This window comes from Oreochromis aureus, linkage group 14 (genome assembly GCF_013358895.1).
Source record: "Oreochromis aureus strain Israel breed Guangdong linkage group 14, ZZ_aureus, whole genome shotgun sequence".
Lineage (NCBI taxonomy): Eukaryota > Metazoa > Chordata > Actinopteri > Cichliformes > Cichlidae > Oreochromis > Oreochromis aureus.
This window is the reverse complement of record NC_052955.1, coordinates 11,033,901-11,057,828: the sequence shown is the minus strand read 5'-3', so window position 1 is coordinate 11,057,828 and position 23,928 is coordinate 11,033,901. Positions and strand designations below refer to the sequence as shown.

General features: G+C 40.3%; 1 protein-coding gene and 1 long non-coding RNA gene across 5 annotated transcripts in view; one reads left to right on the top strand and one right to left on the bottom strand.

The window, feature by feature from the left end:
• Positions 1-16,405, top strand: part of robo1 (roundabout, axon guidance receptor, homolog 1 (Drosophila)) — a 195,432-nt gene extending 179,027 nt beyond the window's left edge. For all 3 annotated transcript variants that reach the window (XM_039597947.1, XM_039597946.1, XM_031759446.2), the window contains exons 19-30: positions 1,139-1,165; positions 3,068-3,110; positions 4,700-4,854; positions 6,717-7,103; positions 7,826-7,942; positions 9,035-9,179; positions 9,446-9,676; positions 10,436-10,935; positions 11,039-11,200; positions 14,063-14,338; positions 14,422-14,615; positions 16,243-16,405. In XM_039597947.1, the coding sequence (XP_039453881.1) occupies positions 1,139-1,165; positions 3,068-3,110; positions 4,700-4,854; positions 6,717-7,103; positions 7,826-7,942; positions 9,035-9,179; positions 9,446-9,676; positions 10,436-10,935; positions 11,039-11,200; positions 14,063-14,338; positions 14,422-14,615; positions 16,243-16,257 (2,252 nt within the window). In that variant the 3' untranslated portion in view covers positions 16,258-16,405. The remainder of the gene's footprint in view (positions 1-1,138; positions 1,166-3,067; positions 3,111-4,699; positions 4,855-6,716; positions 7,104-7,825; positions 7,943-9,034; positions 9,180-9,445; positions 9,677-10,435; positions 10,936-11,038; positions 11,201-14,062; positions 14,339-14,421; positions 14,616-16,242) is intronic.
• The window catches only part of LOC120432779, a 62,239-nt gene that overhangs the window by 18,963 nt on the left and 19,348 nt on the right, over positions 1-23,928 (bottom strand). The window contains exons 2-3 of one of the 2 annotated variants that reach the window (XR_005608095.1): positions 9,492-9,701; positions 2,987-3,103 (exon numbers count right to left, since the gene is read on the bottom strand). This is a non-coding gene — a long non-coding RNA (uncharacterized LOC120432779). The remainder of the gene's footprint in view (positions 1-2,986; positions 3,104-9,491; positions 9,702-23,928) is intronic. The other variant, XR_005608096.1, reaches the window with a different exon arrangement.

Sequence of the window (23,928 nt, the reverse complement as noted above, 5' to 3'; positions counted from 1 at the left end):
TCTGTGAGAATGGCAACCTGATTCTTGATTTATGCATGTTAGTCACGTTTCTATTTCTCACGACTGTTTTGGGTACGTCTCTTCTTCAAAGGCTTCATCAAACAGATAATCTTTTCCAACCACTCATATCTTTAGACTTGTTTGAGCATCAAGGGGAAAGATTCAAATGCGATAAGATGATTGTAATGTTTAAAGGACATCTGTTCGCACGGGGTACTGTATGAGGTAATTGTTTGAGGAAATAAAAATGTGACAGCAGCAGTATCCTGCTTCTTAGATGTCTCTTCGCAAATACAGTTTTAGTCTGAAGGCAAAGTGCAACATTTCTAAAAAATGCACATATTTAAGGCAGTGTGCTGGATGACTACCAACATGGGGCAAAGTTGCATCAACTGGAGTGTTTACTGGAGCATTCTTAACTTCTTCAAACAGGGAAATGACTAAACTATATTTTAAAGACCATAAAAATATAGAAGTTATTAAAGAATTTAATCCACTTCAATGGGGTTTCTGAAACATTTCATAAACCAATGCTTTTTAAAAAAATATAATAATAAATGAAAACGTGAAAATAATGTTGTACTAAGGCTTTCATGACCAGGCCATAATTACTTGTTGGTCTGCAATAATCTTAAAAATAACAGAATTTGATGAATTTCTTTGCCACATATTGTATTGAAAAAGTCACAAAGTTAAAGTTAAAAACTATAGCATGATATCAGTAATTTTTTGCAGTAAATATCAGATACTTAGATCCCATTTTCTACAAGAGTTTTTAAAAACAGGAACCCTACAACAGTAGATGGATGTTTAATAAAGAATCCCTTCCATGCCTGTGCGAGCAATTAAGTTGTGAGGGTGATGATGTGAGTGTTGAGATAGCAACAGACATCTCAACAGTGCGAGACCTCTGAACAGCAGGCCTCTGACAGTCTGGGCCCCAACTTGAACCAGCAGCTGGCTCAACATTCATTTTCCCTCTGGGATGTCTGAGAGGATCAAAGACTAGCAAGCAGCATGTAGCGTGTGAATACAGGCTATTGAAGTGTATTGCAAAACTTTGAAATTTTGTGGAGTTAATATTTAGAAAGATAGTCCTGATAATTCAATAACTTTCTTTTTCTGTCTTTTCCAACAGTGCCATCCTTCACTTTTACACCAACAGGTAAGCACCTTCTCCTGCAGTACATACAGTATCTATGGTTTTATAAACTCAATGTACTACAGCACAGGCCTTTTCCCATTTTCACAAACTTCTTGGAACATAAAAATACCAAACAGTGTGCTCAACACATTAAGCACATCTCAGTCCAGTTTCCCAATAGAAAAAAGGCCAATTCAGGAAAAAAGGAAGACAAACAAAACAACACAAGAAAACAATCAGAATCTGACAATGACAGATACACATCCCCCATAAAAATCCAAAAAAGATTCCTAAACCTATTCAAAGATCCCTTGTTTGTCCTTCAATATATGTTATTCTTTCAGTGGGAAGGTTGTGTCCTCTTTGTTTCCTTTTAAATACAAACCAAACCAGAATATCTTATAACAACATGAACATTTTCACTGCCGTTGGGAAAAGCGTCCTTTAATGGCTTTAACATTAAAGTCCTAATAGAATCATTAGAGAAATTACCAGCTGTAGAGACGTTGGTGAGGAAGACTTGATAAAAACAAAAAAAGGCCCCATTAATTGGCACAGTTTAAAGGTCTACCTCAACATAAATGTTCCAGCAAATATTTGAGCTGTTTCAGAACATAAAGCTCAAAAAAGAAGAGGCCACACTACCAAGAATCTGTTTTATAGTAGTGGTAACTTGATCAAAGGGCTGCTGGCAACCTCAGAGGGGATTTAGGAGAATGACACACCACCAGAGTCTCCAACACACCAATTAAACAGGCAAGTGGCAGCAGAGCTAAGGAGGTTATCTGTGAGCTGAAGTGACACAGCATAAAACAGATAAAAGAAAAGCTCCTTGTATATCTGTATCTTTCTGTCCCTGCAAGTCTGTCTTTACAGTTCTCTCCACCTTCTTCTTTCACTCGTGGACTTTCATCCCTCGGAAATTCCTTGTTCCCTTGAGGTGTGTAAAAGGGTGTTGGCGGTGTTTAGCAAAATGGCAAATGTGAAACAGTGTGAATAGATAAGAGGAAGTAACAGTGAAGGAGACAAATCCCGTGCAGTCTGTGTTTGTTGTTCTACTGGTTGATCCTGTCTGTGCAGGGATTGTATCCACACGGTAGCAGTGCGCTTTCTGTCTGCCTTGAGTCTTGCAATCAGGTAGAATAATTTTGCAGTGGCAGGCTTGTTTCATGGAAGTCTTTCAGCTGAAACATAGTCCTTGCTTGCGCATTTAGGTTCGACTCTTTAGAGAGAAAATCCCTGCCCTGGTACTCTGTGTGAAACCAGGACTTTGCTGAGCATTATACTGATTTTCATCTTTAAGCAGACTGTGTGATAAATTAGTTTGCATAAGATCTCCTCTGGCTACATGCAGAGACCACACCACACACTTCCTGTTTTGAAAGAGAGACAAGGAATCAACACAGCTAAGGCCCAACCTACCCCTCTTCCACCTTCTCTGCTCTCAGGGAAGAGATTGTAATTAAAGTTGGAAGTTTATCTCTCCTTCACACACACCGGCAGCTTAGAGCTCCTTGAAAGAGTCCAACTTGCAGCACACAGAGCTTCAAACACGCTGAACCCGAGCCAGACAACCAAAGAGCTCTGCATCTTTGTTCTTCATAAGCCTCTTACACATCCTCCTGCTCCTGTTGCTTCGTGTGTGCATGTGTGTCTATGACTCAGCTGAAATGATGCCACACGCATTCAATCACACACTCACTTGCACTGATACAAAAACAAAAACACAGCACTAGCTTAAAAGGAAGTCTCCCAATCATCTTTCACAAAATTGGCAATTCAAAATAAATACTTATTTTCTTATTGAATAAGTTAACTCAAATAATTTTATGTTGAACTTACATGACTGTGGTGAAAATAAGGACATCACGACAATCATAACGACGGTGGAATCATGACAGAAACTCATTTTCTCTCTTTCAGTGGCATATCAGAGAGGTGGAGAAGGTGTCAGCAGTGCTGGAAGGTAAGAGTTCATTTAGTGTCTTTGAAAAAAATTATATTTTAAACAGGCACATTAAGTGAATGAATGCTAAGAATGTAATTTCAAATACAAAGAATCCTTAAACCTCCACAGTATATTTGTAGGGTGTGCCTTGTGTACTTTTCTTTGACAAACACTAGGGGGAGTGCTGTGCCTTTCAAAGGTAGCACAGAGCAGAGGAGGGGTAAGGACTTGCATTAAGTATGTAATAATTCTACAGGAACAAAGCCCCATATAGTCTGCCAAGTGCCCATCCTTGTCCCAAATGGTGGAGAACCACATCCAACCACCAGGCTGTGCCGTAGCATCACCATAAAACATTAATGGAGCTACATGCATGTACATAGCAGCAACAGCACGCCGCCTAATGTAGTGGAATTGTGCATTTTGCATAAACAGCAAGAATGTCTGGACTTGGACCTGTATATCCATTGGATGGCATTTGGCATGTGTTCATATAACTGGTAAATAGCAGGGAAAAACACGGGAAAATATGCATTCATTCATTATGCTCTCTTTACTCTAGTCCAAAACATAGTTAATACTGTAATGTATGTGTGTGTTGTTCTTGTGTTAATGAACAGTTAGCTTGAAGCCATCATTATATTATTCAGTGGTATGATTGAATTGGCTGTGTCAGCTCTGCACAAAGACAATGGTTGTTCAGTATCAACATATAACTGCCAGGGTGATTGAGGAGTCATTGTGAGATTGTATTTGGCTGTACAAGACAAATGTGTTCATTACCCAAAATGAATCCAAGAAATGAGTCATTTAAGAGGGAATGAGAAAATGTAATTCATGGCTAATTCACTGTTTCGATATGCAAACCCAGAGTCACTCTATAGAGATTTGGATACTCAAACAATATATGTTCCTCCATTCTTTTTGTATACTAAATTGATTCATTCAATGAGCAAAAACAGACCGTCTTTACTTGGCTTAAGGTCCAGTTGTACAGTAGAATCCTGTTAAATGAGCCATCTTGATTCGAATTTGAATTAAAGCTGAAAAACAGGAGACAAGACAGAGATGGATGGCAAAACAATGATAAGGATGCATTTTTCTTCCGTTGCTCAAGTCTGTTCTCCTTGTGTACAGCTTAAAAAAACACTTTCCAGTGATAGAGATATTGTGTGACACTGTGGAATCTACTCGGTGAGTATTTGTGGTTCACTGCCTGTTCAGGACGTGGATTTCGCAGCATTGGGAGAGAATTTTATCTAGCTGTCTAATCCAGGCGGATCGCTAATGCTCACGAGGGCTCAGGGAAAGTGTCATCGGCTATGGCCAAGCCAAGCACACACAATCTATTTAGCTGGGCTTTTTTCTAATGTGCTCCCTGCGCCCGTGTGTGGCCAAAAGGCAAAAAGTGCTAAAGCCGGATTTCTACTTTTCCCCTTCTCAGCTGGATAAATAAACTCACATAATCTTCTCTTTCAAATATTATGTTATTGTGGGTGTTGCAGTTCATTCACATAAATGTCACTGTGGCATTGGCTTGGTTTCTTACTATTGTTAACCATTTGGTGCCCTTTTTGTTTTTTTCCTCCTCCTTTTTTTGTCCACAGGCCGGGTTTACTAAACATTGGGGACTCTGCCACTCAACCCTGGCTGGCTGACACATGGCCCAACTCATGTTCCAACCACAATGACTGCAGCATCAACTGCTGCACTGCTGGCAATGGCAACAGCGACAGCAACTTGGCAACATACAGCCGACCAGGTATGCATGTTTTGTCAGTGCCGTATGTAGTCAACAACCAAAATAAACCCTCCTCTCGAAGCCAACAATGCAATCATTTGACAAAATAACTGTAGAGATAAGAAATGTAGGGAGCTGGGGGAATCTGCAGTGCAAAAGGAAGTAAAATCTGATATCTAGGTTAGCTCCCTGGAGAGTTATTCTGTGTATCGCTCCCTTCTGTAGGTCTCCACAAGAAAAACCTAGAGAAATATTAGGATTAAGAGAGGCTGTGCGCTTGTGTGTTTGATTTATCTGAGGTTAAAGTAGAGCTGTTTTAGGCAGGAAATAAAAGGAACACACTGAGCAGGGCTCATAGCTCTACTCTGTTGCTAATCAAATTGCTCTGCTGATTTCCATACAGTTGTTATACCCGGTAATGTAATTTCCCCTAAGTGCTCAGTTATTTAAGAAATGTGCAGCGGGCGAAGGGGTCAAGGCTGGACTGCAGACGATGGCCAGAAGCAGAGAAAAAGAGAATGATAGAGGGAGAAGGGTGTACCTGGAAATGCAGATGGAAAGAGAGAAAAAGTAGTGATGAAGAATAAGTGTATGTTAAATGATACAGTGAGATGTACTGGCAGAAATACAAAGCATGGATAAGATAAGTAGGGTGAGGGGGAAAAAGAGAACACCACCAGGTGGCCTCTAGTTTATTTAGCACTAGTACAGTTATCAACAAAGGGAAGCATATTTGGCCTCAGAATCTTATGCATTGCTGCCAAACCACACACACAGAGTATGATGTAGGACGTAATATTAATAATTAACAGCCATGACCAAAAAACCTCTATCCTCTGGAACTTGGATTGCAATGAAATGCTTTATGTTCTAAATTATGCACTTTGGGACTATGCCTTTAAGGGCAGCACATAATTCCTGTCCAGCTGTTCAATCCAATATCCATCCAGCCACTAAATAGTTTCTCCTGACTTCAAACCTTTCCATTGAGGATTAATAATTCATTTTGTAGACTATAGTCAAGTTGAGTTTTTCTTTGCGCTAATCACCCCTCTGAGGTTGAAGTGTTTAACTCTACCTTAACATGGTCTGAGATGTTTAACAGGGAATAACAGGCTAGAGGCAGCCCTCACTCGCATGACACCCTGCTGTATGACACTAAGGAGCTTGCCAGATGCATGCTTTGTGTGTGTGCCAAACCTAAATTCTGAACATTAAGAGGATCACTGACTAGGTGACAGAGCAAAGAAATACGAGTTAATGTCCCTTTATCTCAGCCATAGGGGCGCTTTCACACATCAACCTTTGAAGTGTTTGAGCTTTTCCATGCAGCTGAAACATGAGTTACGTGGCACGAGCTGCGCGCACCTATGGCCATCCTTGGTATTTACCGCAAGGCTGGCTCTCAGATCTGCTGGAGGATTTGAATATTTTATGAGCCAGGGAAAATTGGATCTGTCAGTGAAGCTGTGCTTTTACTGCACGCCTCTTTCCAGGTCTTTGATACAGACATGTCTCCGTCCCTCTCAATGAGCAAAGACGCTCCCAACCATCAGAAGAAAAAGAAAACAGATGACACCTACACTGAGTCATTGGTGAAACTGAGAAGGGGGTAACATAACCTGTGTCAGTCACCTAGAGCAGATCATCATTTTTGCAAACAAAACTGAAACTTAAAGCATAAGTAGAAATGTCTCTCTGGTAGGTGGGGATTATTCAAAAAGCTTGAGATGAAAAATGTGTCGCTTTTCTTAAATTTTTTCAGCTCGACAGTAGATGAAATGATGCCTTATTGTTTGAAATCTTTTGCCAATCTGGCATACTGCTGCTAAGCTGATCAGCAGTAGAAAAGACTGACTAAATGCCCTCCTCATGTTCTTCAGCCGACTGTATCGCCAATTATAACAACCAGATGGAAAACAAGCAGACCAACCTCATGGTGCCTGAGTCAGGAGTCTATGGAGATGTAGACCTGTCCAACAAGATCAATGAGATGAAGACCTTCAACAGCCCAAACCTTAAAGATGGCCGCTTTGTAGGTCCAGGGGGCCAGCCGACACCTTATGCCACCACTCAGCTCATCCAGTCCTCCATTATGGGAAACAACATGAACTCAGACAGAGGGACTGGAGGCAGTGGAGGTGGACTCGTGGGTGGAGGAGAGGTGAATGAGAAACACTGCTGGAAGCCCCCCTCAGTCCAGCAGCAGAAACAGGAAATAAGCTCCCAGCTGCAGTACAACATCATGGAGCAAAACAAGCTGAACAAGGGTGAGTGTGTGGAAAAGCCAGCAGCCATCTTTAGAGAGGGCAACTCCAAGCCATGATCTTCTTCCACTTGATTTTTCCCTCACTTCTCTCTTCTCCTGGCTGTTTCGCCCCACTCTGGATGCCTGTAGGAGAGTTTCATGCTCATGTATCCCTTGGCTCTGTCTCAGTCCTTTTCATTCAACAAAAGCACCATCACTGTCTTTCTGCCTGTCTGTATGGCATTCATGCAACCTCTCCACGCAATCAAGTAGAATATCTTTACTGCTAAATGAGGGCCAGGCTTGAATTGCTGTCATCTTTTGGTGTCTGGGGTGTCTCTTTTTATAACGAAAGCAGGTGTGAGAGTTGGTCCTTGGTGTCAGATTTCTAAAGGAAAGATTAAGATAACTCAAAGATCTTTAAAGATGCTTTGAATGAAGCTATCATCACCTGGTCGTACCTGCAGAAAGGAACCACAGCTGGTGTGATAGTTTTAAGATTTCAGTGCAGCTGTTGCATGTGTTCACATACTCACATGAGAATGAATATGAAAGCATGACCTGCATGCCTCATGTGTAGCTAAAATACATAGTTCTCGGTGTAATCTCATTTCACTCCATATATTGTTTAACATTTCTAATGTAAAGTGGTGATCTTTTTTAGTACAAAGTAGTCGTCTTTGTGGTGTCCCTGTGTGCCTGCCTCCCTGCGATAACTATATCCTACACTATCCTCACCACCAGATCGCTACAGAGGAGGTGACAGCCCTATGCCAGCCACCATTCCCTACAGCCAGACTCATGACAGCCACACTGGGGGCTCCTACAACAGCTCTGACCGGGGCAGCAGTAGTACCTCCGGTAAGATGGTTAGAGGATCAAGGACAGGAGTTTTTTCAGGTCGGACAGTCGGCAGTTATACAAATCAACACATAGACTCTCATTCGATGTTCGCAGGAAGAAAAAAAAAAAGGCAAAATATTATTTTTCCAGCTAATTATTACTATGAATTCTATAATCACATATACCCTCAAGCTCCATTTTAAAATCCCAGTTTTCTCAAAGGCTTTGAATCACTTTGAGACACTAATAAAATATGCTTTCAATTGTAATTTGATTAATTTGCATGTTAGCCCATCTCGAAGCAAAGCCTTCAGTGTGGAAATACGGTGAATAAAACACAAGTTCCAACAATACTTTCAAACAAAGGCATGAGAGCATGTTTCCATTGTTTTTTGCTTTCTTTATGCAACATCATCCAAGGATGTTTAAGGCAAATTAGATAAAAGGAAATGCATCTTCAAATTATTTTGTGTTCATTATTCTGCTTTGTACTTTTTATTTCTGTGTTTGTCCTTGCTTATTTTGCATTACTTCCGTTAATTGGCTTTACTTTAATTCCAGTATGGAGCAGCCTAATTTCATCATGGCCTCAATGTCTGTCTTTGGACAAGGACAAATGATAACACATTGCAGACGGCATGCAACACTGCCACCTTAATGCCATGTATCCATTCTGATATTGCGTTTGAAGTTCAAGCCATTAAGGAGCAGCCTTTAGTGCTGCCTGCACATCACAGCTCATTGGTTCACAATTTTAATAGTTTTCTATTAATTGGACCCTTTTCTGCTGTTTTCCTTCTACCTTTTCTCTTCATACTGGGTTATACCCCTTCAGGGAAATAGCTGTTTTATAGTATTTCCCCTCATTTAATTTCTGAGCAGTATGGGCATACTTACATAAATTGGAGAGTTGCATTAGCCTTTTCACTCTCACGTGTAAAATTATCGTTTTCTTGTCAGTCAGCCTTATTAATGTCAATTTTCTCTGCTGTCAGTATCTTTGTTACCTTGTGATTTCTCCAGCATTAATAATTGATGTGATTTTTAGAGACAGAGAGTATGTGTATCTGTAGCGGTCCTGTGAATGATCGTTTTCCCTTTTGTGAACAGGGAGTCAGGGTCAAAAGAAGGGAGTGCGCACCCCCAAAGTACCCAAACAAAGCACAATGAATTGGGCTGACCTTCTGCCCCCTCCTCCTGCAAACCCACCCCCATCTCGGAACACAGAGGAATACTCTCTACCGATGGAAGAAAGGTGGGACATGTCTAAATGGACATCTGATCTGACAGTATATTTAAATACTAGTTCATTGCTGCTGCCTTTTCTCCACATTCATTCCAAACAATTGCCCCGAGCATTTTCTGTCCATTAGTGCTAGGTTCATGTCAGACCCTGATAGAAGGCTGACATGAATATTTAGAGGATGTTTTCTGGCCTCAATATAAAAAAAAAAACAAAAAACATTCATGTTTTTGCTGAATGATATGAAGGTAATGAGGCTTGTTTCTCTCTGCTGGCAGCTGTGATCCAGACATGCAGTGCCCCATGCCCCCCTCTCACATGTACCTGCAGCCTGATGAGCTGGAGGAGGAAGAAGAGATGGAGAGGGGGCCCACTCCTCCCATCCGTGGGGCAGCTTCTTCCCCTGCTGCCGTGTCTTACAGTCACCAGTCCACAGCCACTCTCACCCCCTCACCCCAGGAGGAGATGCAGCCGATGCTCCAGGATGCCCCAGACAGCCATGAACGCAGGTACAGCAGCATGATGTCAAGCTGTCTGCAAGAACAAAGTAGCAGAAGAAGAGCACTCAGCCGCTGTAAAGAAAAAAAATCCTCAACAAATGTATCTATTCTCTAAAGCCTCATAAAGAAACATGATTTACTTTGCATTTGAAATTCATGGCTGTTTTCCTGATTGAGCCCATTAAACTCCATGTATATCGTCTGTATATTGTGTGCACCGTTGGCCATTTTTCAAAAGCATATCTTAGGTTTTAGACTGATTTCTTACCTTCTTGGGAGTCATTTGTTGCAGTTCATTTCCGTATAGTACGAGGATTCAAGCAGTAGAACATTAGGGTTTTTCTTTAAAAAAAGTGTTTCAAATAGGTAGCACATCAGCGTAAATTTAGTCAAATGTATTTTTGTCAGTGATTATAATTGTGCAGAAATCCAGCTGTGAGATAGAACTGTTTTGGAAAACTCATCCCTGTTATTGTGCCTGAAGGGGGGAAAAAAGCCATAATGAATTTCAAGTTCATCTTCCACAGAGAAGCCATTTTAAAATAAATTAGCAAATTCACATCATTGGGGTGATCAAAACTTAACTTCTAATGTGACATAAGAAGATCATCAACATCATCAACAGTAAAGCACCTCATTTGTAGTCAATTGGCTAAAACATGGGACGATTAAGTTGTTTTTTCCATAACTGGGTAACTATGATTTAATGATGCAAAAATCTCTACAGTTTATGGGATACTGATATGAGTTTTTTCTCACTTTTTATAGGCGCCATGCTGTGAGCCCCCCACCCCCTCCCAGGCCCATGTCTCCTTCACACACATATGGGTATATCAACACCCCGTTAGCCTTGGACACGGATGGTATGGAGGAGGAGGACATACTGGAGGAAGAGGAGGACGGCGATGAGACGGATGCAGAAGTGGCTAAGATGCACTACCACCACACCCACCCCCACACAAACCCTCACCATCCCCAGATGCATCCGCGGAGGTTGCTACTACGAGGGCTAGAACAGACGCCTGCATCCAGCATGGGGGACCTGGAGAGCTCAGTGACGGGCTCCATGATCAACGGATGGGGGTCAGCTTCCGAAGAGGATAATGTCTCTTCGGGGAGATCCAGTGCAGTCAGCTCATCAGATGGATCCTTCTTCACAGACGCCGACTTTGCTCAAGCGGTTGCTGCAGCTGCAGCTGCAGAGTATTCAGGCCTCAGGGTGGCAAAGTACCCTAGTTCACAGGGCCAAGACGTTGGGGGAGCTTCGGGTAAAGTAGACCACTTTTATAGGAAATGTTTCTGCAATAATTTTATTCTCTTCCTGTCCAAGAAAAAGAGGGAAAAAAACTATTGTTCTGTTTCTTTTGTCAGCGCGAAAATACCAAATAAACCCATCAAGCCACCGTCCTGGCAGCCCGGTGTCTACAGACAGTAACATGAGTATGGCCGCTGTACACAGGAGGCCTCCTAAAAAGCAGAAACAACATCCTGTAGGTCATCCAGCGAACCAGCGACGTGAAGTTTTCAATGAAGGTACACGTCTTTTAATTACATCTAGTTATATTTAAAACAGGCTCATTTGATATTGTAGATTACTAACTAAAAATATAATAAGATAAAATAGTAAAAACCCTTTCTGCCAATTAAGTAAAAACATTTCAGGTTCAAGTAATAGTGATCCAGAATTACAAGTCTGGTTTTAACGAATGTTTCTTTCAGGCCTTTTTTTGTTTAAAGCCTATGGTGTATGTGTGTGTGTTACGCAGCATCTAAAAATGATCAATTATCAAGAAAATTAAATGTTTATCATCTCCATCCGGGCACACACCGTCTCTTTATCACTTATCGTTATTTACACAGACAAGTGGCAGCAGTTTAGCTGTATCCCACAAGTACACAGATGGTCAGTTTGTATCAATGCTGCTCCTATATTTCCTGTAAAGATATGGAAGGGAGAAGTGCAGTTATCTGTGACAGCGTGTCTGTAAATGACTGAGTATGGGTGTGCTGTAAGCCAGAATTTTAATCATCTTCTCTCATGTGTTTATGCACATGCATACGTGGCTTCACTCCTAATTTGTGGCAGGGCTGAACAGATCGGGTGAGTGGTGGGCTGGAGGCCAGGGCCGTGGCGTAAAGAAATTGAGGGGGGTTGTCTCACGGGGGCTCTGCCCAGCTTGGAGATGCTGACACTGGGATGTCTCTCTACTCTAGCCACTAATGAAATGGATCAAGGTGCTGTGGCTCATACTGAAGCATCACCTAGCTCAGTAGGGGTGGAACATAAACCAAAAAGAGGCTAAATACCGGAACAGCTGCGCAGAGAAGGAAAAGCTTTAACCTTGTTAAGGGAAAGAGCAATTAACATTTTATAGCACCATCATTTAAAACTCAGAAGCCTACCAATGGACAACCTGCTTTCCCCACTTCCTTTCTGCTTTGATCTTGTGGAAAGATCTTTTTTTTTTTTTATCTGTATGTGAGAGTGTGCACATTGTCACTCTTGTGTGTACAGTATGTGCTGTCCCAGAGCTGGCTCTCCTCTTAGTGTCAGGTGTCCTTGAGTGTTGGAAGCACTTGACAGGGAGATTTAATATCCAGCTCACTGGGAGCCAGACCAGCTATATCACTGCAGAAACCCCCCCAACCCCCTCCAAACCACCCGCCTCTTGCCATCATCCTTATATCCTGGCTTCCTCCCCATCCGCTGCCCCTCCCATTGGCGTGATCTCTCCATCCCACTCCACTCTCCTCTCCTTTCCTCTCCTGCTCTGCTCCGTCTTTGTTTGAGCAAGGAGGGGGCGTACTGACAGCTCTGCAGTTCTGTCTGTCTATCAGTCCTCCTGCTGATTACATTTGATCTGAATGGATTGTTTTTCATTTAGAGTTTATTGCCTCCCCTGCCCCCAACCACCCACCCTCCCACCCTACATACCCTGTCTGTGGTTTGGAATACTGCTTCTGAGGTGATAGGTAAAAAAGATAATTTAATGAAATTTAAAAGAAAGGAAACACAAACCCTGTTTCCTTGGCACAAATTACATTTACAGAGGCAAACACATAACTGTCATTTGTTTATATATCCCTAAGGTGTCCTAATTTCTTTAGGTTAAGACCGCTAACCAGAAAAAAAAAATCAACACCTCTACCCCTGCACCTCAACAGCCTCACTTCCCTACTACTTATCCTTTTTTGACCTAGTCATTTCTTTTGTTTGCACAGTTGATGTGGAAACACCCAAGTTATATTCCCTCCATGATTCATATTATGTTTGACTCTGATGCCTTTGTCTGCCTCCTCACCGAACTTAACCCTTTCCTTTCCCTTCCGATATGCTTCAGCCTTGTCTGCCTAATTAACCACCAGACCCTCAGATTAATCCTCCTTGGCAAGCTCAGAGACAGTTTCAGACCTGAGCTCTGTTCTCGCCGATATTTCCTCGTAAATCTAAAAGGCGCTCTGCTCCTCCCTTGTAGCAAGCTATAGCTCACAGACTGTGGCATTGATCGGACTCTGACTGAGGCAGAACTCAGGAGGCAAGACAGATATTAAAAAACTGCAGACGCCTCTCTGCTATATGATATTGACCATCCCTTTTGTATTCAAGGGGAGTGGAGGATAATCAGGAAAGTGTATTGAAGCTTCACTATACTGCTAAGACAACACAGCAAAGACATCACCAGCCCCATTAGCTTGTTGTGTGTTTAAAAAAAAGAAGAAGAAAAATCTTTGATTCTTCTAATCCAGTTTTGTCTTAAAGTCTGTGAGGTAGTCACTGAGATCTTAAGTGTAAGAGCTGACACTCACTATGTTTAATAACGTTCTAATCCAATGTGGATTATGGGTCTGGCTGCCAACAAAACCATCCTCCAGGTTGGTAGCTGATTAGAAGATGAAATGCCATTGATCGCAAGCAGACAAGGCTTTTTGCTCTGCGTTTTGTTTAGATAGCCGTGTGATGTGCGAGAGGCCAGGCGGCTCACTGGCTGGTCTCATATGAATAATGGCTCAAGGACAAGCAGCATTGATTCATCGACAGAAGAAGTCGAATAGGCCAGAGAGGCAGCTGCTGACCGTCACACTCCCCTCCTCTCTTGCTCAAATCTCATAACTCTCTGGCACATTCAGCCTCTCTAATGTCATCTGTTCTGTTTACTGTCTGTTCGGAGGAGTTTCCGTTCAGCATGGCTATGTCTGCAGCTCTGGGTGTATGTACACACATCACAGCTGTGTTTGTGCATCACCTTGCAGGTGTGAGACAAGTGAGTGACAGATGATACACACTAAAGTTTCATAAATACACAGATCTTGTTCTCCAGTCTTTTGCAATTTTCTAAACTCTTGTGGAGTTTTTTTGTTTTTAATGTGCTTTTGCTTCCTGTGTTTATTTTTCAGATCTCCCACCTCCACCCATCCCCCCTCCAGCAGTGCTCAAGTCCCCTACACACCCTTCCAAGGTAGCTCTGGAGGGCCGGGGAGTGATTTCCCCCAAAGCCGGTGAAGTTCGAGACAAGAGAGGAGGAACAGGGGGATATCGAGCCCGAGAGGACTCGGACCCCAGAACCAGCTCATCTGAACGCAAAGATGCTCAGGATAGACAAAAGACTGCTCACGGAGGGAAAGGGAATAAACATGAGAGTAGCACTACCAACAAAGCGCGCCAGCATGCAGGTACTACAATAGTTACAGCATAAAAGAATTCTTCAGTCTGATGGGTAGCACCTTGGTTCTTAACTATTGTTCCCTGTTTATAGGTTCAGAGGACATTATGCCGTATAGCCGACCACAGTTCCCTACAGTCAACAGCCCCCGAGACCCAAGCTCCTCTAGCTCCATGTCCTCCCGGGGCTCAGGGGGCCGGCGGAGAGGAGAAGGAGGGCGAAGGAACCCTGCAGATATGGGCCTCAACACCTCCGGAGCCTTCCAACCAGGAGATGAAGAGATAGAGGTAAAGGGTAGTCTTAAATTCTACTTCTCTGAAATATACATGATGGCCATCTACACTGTAGTAAAGACAATGTCCCATGTTTGCATCTGTTAATCTTGGCAAGAGATTGAATACAGTTTTTGGACAATGACATAATCTTTGTAATTTTTGGCTCTCTACAACATCAGACTGTATAGAGCCAACTTTAATTCAAGTTGGCTCTAACTTTATTTCAACGGCTCTATATTTTAAATCAAGGTATTTTTACCAAACGTATTGCATTAGTTGCTTGGCAATTTTCAGAGGCTGAAAAGTAATTGGACAATTGACTGACAAATATAACTGGGTATCTTAACTTGAGGGAAAAAAAGATCATCTTGCAAAAGAGGGAAAGATACCACTGGCTAAAAAACAAACAAACAGAGAGAGAGAAAGCAAAAATTGTATTAGTGGCCAAATCCATATTTGGGCCATTCTTAAAAACAAGGAATGCACTAGGTAGCTCAGCAATACCAAAAGGCTTGAAGTGAATGATCACAAAATTCTTTCCTTGGTTAGAAAAAACCCTGCACAATAGTTAGCTAGTGTTGAGGAGGTAGACATATCACATAAAAGAGCACAGTTCTTCTGGACAAAAAGAAAACAAAATGGAAAAAAAAAATAGATAAAAATAAAACCAAGATTATCTTGTACCAGAATGGTGTGAAAAGAAAAGTAATTAGTAGGACTGGAATAGTTCCTGATCAAAAACACAGCAAAAATGGGTACGTACAGCCGCCAATGAAACTGGGTCACTAGTGTTTATTTGTGATGCGACTGCTGATAGAAGTAGCTGGATTCATTCTGTACAGGGATATACTCTCAGCTCAGGTTCAGCCAAATGCTGCAAAACTGATCAGACAACGCTTCACAGTCCAAACTGGTAATGAGCCAAAGCATACTCCAAAAGCAACTTAAGAGTTTCTTAAGGGAAAGAATATAGTATGCTTTTCAGTTAGTGAAGACAAAACTGAAAGCGGAGAGACCCACAAAAAAGCAGCAACTGAAGGTGCCTGTAGTGATGGCCTGGCTGAACAAAACAGCTTTTGGTGATGTCTGTGGGCGCTAGACTTTAATAAGTCATTGACTGCAAAGAATGAAAATCCCTAGCAGCCAATAATTTTGTATTTAAAATAATTTATGACTTAAATGTTTAAGTCCCCCATTGTTAGAGGACATTTGGACAATGTCTAAAAATGGCACTGACAAGAAAAAGAAATTTTACAGATGTTGCTGTATGTTGTTGCATTATACAGATGCGCAGTGAGTCACAGATTAGCTATGTTGGTGTTTACTAGAAGGGAGACATGTAATGTTACCAGAATCATATACATATATATATATATATATATATATATATATATATATATATAATATATATATAAAAAAATTCATTGTAAAGGTAAAAAATTGAAACACTGAGTAATAGTATGAGGGAAAAAAAAAAATGCAACGCAGAATAACTACAACCAACAAGTGCACAGAGTTTGAAGTCCACTCATTTATGTATTTCAGTCTATTGTCCCTTACTGGCCTTCACAGACACAGATCTACAGTGAGTCAATATTGGCTGACCTGTGTGCTAACCAAAATGTTTTTGTTTTTCCAGATGGTAGAAAGCTGAAGAAGGAGGAAAAGGACAGACTGTTCTGATTTTTTTCCAAGAATGGAGCACCATTGTTTCTCTTACAGTTTTAAATATCTTAGTATTTCACCATCATGTTGGCTGCCCTCATACTGTACATCAGTAGTGTTTCTTTACATCTGGAAAACAGACCAATGTTTTTTTTTTTTCTAACTTATCATTTTATATGTCCATTGAAAAAAAAAGGAAAGAGTGAAGAAAAAAATGGTGCATTCAAAACAAAATACACAGTAGTATATTTATGTTTAATTCCAATGCAATATGGAGTGAAATCTTACTCCAGATATTGACATGACTCAGCTTGCCTTGAAAAGAACTTTGGAAAGCCCATACAGTGAGATGTTACTGTAATAAATTAGCTGCAAGCAAAGAGAGGTGGACTGTCTGTAAATATACATGTATACATGATGTCTTCTTGTTTTACCCATTGTGGTACCTCAAAATTGTCTTCCTTGTTTTATTTTTTGCAAATTCTAATTTTATTATGCCAGTAAATATAATTATTTTATCAATTCCATCCATGTTGTAAATTGCTATATTATTTAGCTTCCCCAAGAAAGTGCCACTTTGGGATTTTTCCTTTTTTTTTTTTGTAATGCACTGTTATGTTTTGTGTCGTCATCAATGTTTGTTATTTGTTTTACTTTGGTTTTAAAAGCACAATCACTAAACTTTATTTTAAACCATTCTATCTATTAACCTTTTTGTCTTACTGGAGGAAAACAGGTATGACAAAAGAGTCTAGTTAATCCTGATGATGATGATGATGATGATGATGATGATGTAGGTAAAGATTGCCGTTTACAAAGGCTGTGCTTGAAAGGAGACTCCTTATGTTGTGATTGTCTTCCTCTCCAGTTCTGACGCAAGTGATGACAACGACAGTTAATGTGAGTCATAGCTGCAATGTAAATACCTTTTCACATTGACCATAAACTCAGCTATTGCACATTAATTGAAATGGTAATGCTGACTCCGAATGCACTTAAATGAATGTCAAATACAGGAAAAATGTCACTTTGGGAATCTGGAGAGGTTGTAATTGGACAAGAAGAGTCTCTTTTCTTGATACTAAAGGGCTGATTGAGCCCTCTTTTAAGAAGAAAGGGTGCTGTTGTTTATTCATAGGACATCTGCAAACATTTGTTTCGTAAAGCAAAAAAGTAAAAAGAACTTTAAAAAAAGATGAATAAAAAAAGTTCAAATTATAAATGTTCCTTTGGTCATTTGTCAGTATTTTCTGAAAGGATAAGCCTATATCCCTTTTTTTTTTTTTTTTTTAAGCTCAAATCCACAAAAAGGTTAAGACCAACAATTTGTTATTCTATGACTCAACATCCATTTTCCTTTGGTGTTTTTGGCACTCAATCACAACCCCACTCCTACTGAAGAATCTTTCCAGCCATCAGATTTCTACCGCTTATCCAAAATTTATTCCCAGGAACACTTTCCAAGTCCTGCAGGGATCCTGAGGCTTTCCCAGGCCTCCTAGTTTGGCGTTTTTGGAAAAACTCCAAACAAAGCTAAAGTTTGTACAACTCATATCGAAACAGTTACAAGGTGGGGAGAAAAAAAAAAGACAATCCCACAATATGACACAGATGATCGCACCATAGACTCAATTATGTGCAATTATGCCCCCTCAGCAAAAGTTTTTTTTTTTTCCTTTCTATGTATTGCCCTCTGTTATCTTTTCCTAAGAAGCTGCCTCCTTTTTCTTGTCTGCAAGTAAGAAACAAACTAAGAAACAGTATTGTGTACCAACACACAGAACAAAGTTTTTATAAGCTGCCCACCTGCGCACACATCTTTCATCACGGCACAAAAGGAGCTACTGCTGGCAGTAAGAACTGAAAAACTGTGATACTCTCAGTACGTCTGCAGCAAGCATTTTGTCACTGTTGGGTCAAATATCTAAATGGCAGTTTTAGACTTTTATTCTGTAACAGGTCTGTGCTATATCAAATCATTTGCAAAGTGTTTGCCTCATATCAAAATGTCATGTCACAATATTGTTCCTATAATGCACAAAACAATGAGACAACCCTTCTTGACTAGATCCTAGATGGAAAATACTTTTCACTCTTATGTGACAATATTGTGCAGCTCCTGACAAGTTAGAAAGGTTAAGTTACTTTAGTTACTGTTAAACTAAAGGGTTTCTTTACAGTTTTACTTAGCATTACTAAATACTGGATAACTCGCAGGCTGCTAAGATATAGCCAACATTTTAACTTTTCAAAATAAGAAACTAAAATAATCCTGTGACACTGCAAAATATGATCCACTTTCCACTTTAATCTCTCAGCTGCATACAGCTGACACCCCCCACTGCCAACCCCCTCAAAAAGTTGTTAGGATTTCCAGAGCATTTTCTAGAGTATTGCACAACATAAGCAATGAGATGTTCTATTCATTTTTAGCACTTTTCAAAAACATAAACAGGGTTTCTATTAATTTCCCATTACTGATTAATCAATAATGTGTCCAAAGTGTACAAAACTATTTCTGCTGATATAATAAATTATTCATAAAAGGCACATTTATTTTAATGATATATTTACCATGAATATAATTGATCATAATAACCCAAGTGTAATTGCATCAGCTACATTAAACACTTTTAATGAGAACTAATATGAGCTGACCTCAACCAAAAGTATACAATGTACTTCAACAACACCATCAAGGAGGGAACTATCAATATTCTTGGCTCAGTCGCTAAATAGCCATTTCTGTACTGTAGCTATTCAAATGTATTACCTAATGCCAATTCCATTAGTGTTCTCCATTACTCACAATATCAGCATGCCATGTCATTCAGTAAAGGCATTTGGAACCATAGAGGGAAGCTAAAACCAACAGCGAAGGGATTATATTCAATTTGACAGGCCTAGATTGCTGCCAATTAGGTGTAAGGAGAATTCAATGAGGTTACATAAGAGAGTGAATACAGTACTCATCCCTTTTCGTCACTCACTCGGTGATGGAGTGGCTGCTGATGTAACAAAACAAAATATCCATAAAAAGAATCAGGAAATGACACTGGCACCACAGAGGGACTCTAGACAGCGACTTATCCTAATTGGAGACGGAAATACATTTGTTCCAGTTTATTACATCTAACCTGCCTACTGCTTGTTCTCACAGAGGCAATAACCTGGCCTATGGGAGTCTTTAATGTCAAGCACTGTCTGACTGGCTTATTCAAACAGCAGTGATGAAGAAATAGAGATGATTCCTCCCCTTTGTACTCCCTCATGAACCTCAAAGAACTGGAATTAAGTCCTGTTTTTACAAGCTAATGAGTACTGCTGCCCACCTCAACATGCTGTACCATCAAGAGAGTGATGCCTCTGCTGAAAGCAGGATTTTGCATCTACTATTGCAGTAATTTGAATAATTTTTTTACCATTTATGAATATGTAGATTTTTTTTGCATTTTTTTAATTTTTTAAATAAAATTGTACTTTTTTCTTTAAAAATAAGAGAACATAGTTTGTTCTGGCATTTAGCATTTACACATATAAATTAAAATGTGAAAGATATTTGTATTACTTAGCAACAATATAATTGCAGCTATACCCTCAGAATAAGTGATTCTCTCCTCAACCACCTCCTCCACCACCTCAGCTCTCGGAGATCCCTTCCCCCCTCATTCCCCCAGGTGTTCTTTAATAAGCACCTTTCTAAACAAGAACAAATTTGGAACAGGAGAGAACATCCCCTCATGCCTCCATCCATCATTTTAATGAGTAGAGGTGTGTCCTGTTCTCACAACGAAGTGCAGGTGATTAAAGATCTTAAGTGGATACCCGGGCAGCCAGGGTTATTCACCCCATAATGACATGAATATGCACAATGAGGGTGAACCGTCTCTGGTCTGGTCCTTACAGTTACTCAACCTGTGTGCATATATATGCATTTAAAATAATTCTATGTTGTATATTTTGGCCCTATTTCTTTCTACTGTCTGGCCAAAAAGGGCCTATTGAGCTTTTGGACAAACAAATAATGACCCAATTAATCAAAAACAGGTTGCAGATTGGTTGACAATAAAAAATATTTTTACTGCTAGTTGCAGCCTTAACTGACTGCAAAAATACAATCAGTTCCAAGCTTATAAATTAAATAGTTTTACCAGTAAAATAACTACATTAGAATTTCTATATTACTGAATTAAATATTTCGATAGAATAAAGGTATAATTATAAAGGAGGACATCAAAGCTTTTGCATGGTAGCAATTGATAAGAGAGAAAGCTACTTTCTGTTCCCCAATCACAGGGTTCACCACAGCACCGGTAGCTCCCAGGAACAAACTGGAGATATTTCTTCAGTTATTGGCAACAATGTTCCCTCTAAGCTGCGCACGTGCGCAATTGCGCACTGCTGGCACGATCTCTGCGCACAGAAAATCTGTGTTGCGCACACAAAAAATTTACCTGAATTGAAATTAAAATTAAAACTTTAACAATTCTGTTTTGCAGTGTTAGTCAGTAAGTGACTGGCTGCTCCTGTATGGGATTAGAATGATGCCACCTTATCCCATAGTCCAGCCAATAATGCGATTTACATTCGTATATACGCAGCTAATCAACGTGGTTGACAGGCTATGACAGCGTCCTTATGTGCCGACACCGGTGTTTTAGCTAGCAAAGCGGCGTGGCTGATGTGCAGTGAAGCCACGTCAATGACAACGTGTACAACCATTGGAGATGTGAGCAGGTCAGACGGAACAATTGACGGAAAAAGTGTGGACTTTATACCAGTTTTTAAATTGTGTTGATAGGCCACGTAAAACCAGAGTTGTGATAAAAAAATAAAATAAAAATGCAATGTTTGGTTTTCTTCCTCAATACTATGGTTGTTTATATTTACTGCGGGAATAAACAGTAAAAACGGCGTTTTATAAGAAAAACGGCTCGAAAGCACTCTCCACCTGTGAGTAAAAACAAACTCCACCCCCCTCTCCCTTTCCTATTTGTCCAAAAAAGTACCATGTCGACCAATCAAAAAATGATATGGCAACGTGGCATCTAGTTGTTAAGAAACGGGGGGGAAGTTTTAGGAGTGACGGCGGTGTTTTGATATGTGAGAGATTTGCAACGTTTAGCGCAAATCTTGTGTAGTTAGTGTGTAGTGTAGTTTTGTTGTGTGTGTCAGAACAATGAGGCGAGTACTGAATGTTACAGGTGTTACAGGAGTGATACATCTCCTGTTGTCAGGCCTGCAGGTATCAGGCTGTTGTTCTCCTTTATCTCATAGTGGACAGAAATTATTTTTGGAGTGGCACAAATAATTTGTGTGGCATCAGATTTGATGCAGAACAGCTGATTGTTCTGTAAATAGTTTGAAATGTTTATTTAAAAATGCCTTGGCTGCATTTAAAAAAAAAATAAATAGCTGCAAAAATCTTTGTTGTTTGCTAAACTGAGTTACTTTTTTGAAGAAGTAACTATATAATTAATTGCCCAGCATTGGTCATTATATACTATATTTTGCAGACAGAGAGTTACAGGACTCTCTCCCAGACCACAGACTCATACTCATAATACAAGTCAGAGCTTTTTTTAAAAAGAAAGAAAGTTGTGTTTTCAAAATTGGAGTTCAAGTTATTTTTACTTCCAATAGTGTTAACATACTACACAGGTCAATGACTAGATTTTTTTTTACATTTTCATTGTAAGTGGGCTAAAGCAGTTAATTAAAAGTAGTCTAACATAAATGTAAATGCTGTAATTTGATTATTTTAATAAACCATGTAACTTGGATGGATTAGATGCTGGCGTGACCACAGTGCACACGTCTGATGTCGCTCACAGTGGTCCAAGGGATCGCTCAGGGAGTTTGTGTTCGCTCAGACACGTGAAAAATTAGAGGGAACATTGATTGGCAAATGTGTAAACCACTGCACTATGGAGCCACATAGGGTTAAACGGTTAAAGGTAACGGTTGTAGGTAATTCCCCGATTCAGCAGCGACTTCAGCAAGTTTCAGGTGAGCCTGGGCTGCCATTAACTGGCTGATCACCCATTGGTTTGTGACATCAAAAGGGCAGGATGGATCTGGCTAAGAAGCTCCAAGCTAATTTGCTATTGTAAATCACAAGGCAGCCACAGAATCAAATCGGTTGCGGTGTCTGTCCAACTTTCTCCTCTCTACAGCTTAATTCAACTTCCATCAAAAATAGACTTGCTCCAGTATTTTTTGGTGAGTGGAAAGCACTTCTGGGAGACTGAAGTGCATCTAGTGGAATTGTAATTATTGTCTTGAGAGAGCACAAGCAACTCCAGCAGGCACGCCACAGCCAAAACAATATGCTGCACACCTGGTGAGATTCAAGGCTGACAAGGGAACCACAAAATCCAAAATGATAGTGACCGAGAAACTCAAACTCGTCTGCAAAAGTCTTCATTTGAACCACAGGACCAATAACCAAGTTTCATCTTCTCACATACTGCTATACAATCAAAATGTTTCCCAATCAGAGGAGCAGAAGATCTATTGAAAGACACAGTATTAAGACAGTTTGGCACTGGATTCAAGGCACAAACAGTAAAAGAGGAGGGTCAGAACTTTTGAGTCTAAAAAGTGAAATCAACCTCAGTCCCTTCAACCTGCAGTCTTTTTAACTGCCAACAGGTGGCGACTCCCCTGGTTGCAAAAAGTTGCTCAAAAGTCTGAGTTCTTGTGCTCGTTTGCTTTTTGGCCTCAGTAAACCATTAAGACTTTATTAAGTCAGTCAGTTTCAGGTCATAATGAATCAAAATTTAACATTTTCTAAATTCTTGGTCATTCTGAAAGTCAGAAAGAGGATTACCCAGAGTCATTACTTAATGATTAATCAATCACAAATCATTAAGAAGAGATTGTGTGGATCCACCCCTCGCTCGAGACACTTATGGTTTCCAAACACCAACATTGTAAAGGCGAAAACACTGAGCTCAAAACTTAATAACAGAACCATTAACTAATAGATCATTTTATAGTGACTACATCCATCTTTCATAAGCAGTCTATAGTGACTGCAATGAAGAGATTACAAAACAAATCTAAGCAATTTTTACAAGTTCTAAGGATTGCAAAATACCAGCCATTGGGTTTACTGCCTTTGCCTAACTTTGAAGAGAACAAGTGAATGATAAATTTTCAGAAGGCAATTCTTTCTCAGTACTCTATTGCATGCATTACATTGCTTCCTGCGACTCTATACAGGAATATAAGCACACTAACCTCCCCCACCCCCTTTAAATTCTCATCTTTATGCCTTCAGTGTTTCACTTTTTGCAATCAATAATTTAAACTGCTGTTGCTTTCCCAGCAGCCAAAAACTAATTTCTTTTGTGCACATTCAGGCTGTCTCTCATTTCTGATCGCAAAACTGCTTCATTAACCTCCTTCCCATACTAGAAGGTAATTAAGTGAACAGCTGTGCTCTGTCTGACAACTCATCTTATACTGTCACTACCCTCTGTGAAAACACCAGCGAGGAACCCATCATCACAGGTGCGCAGCATTTAGACGGCTTACCAGCACCTCTCCAAAGCTATTTACACTACAGCTGCAGGTCAAACGCCACCTCTTCAGACAATCAATCAAAACTCATTTAGGTTTAACAGTCTTACCAACCAGCTCATCACAATTACAT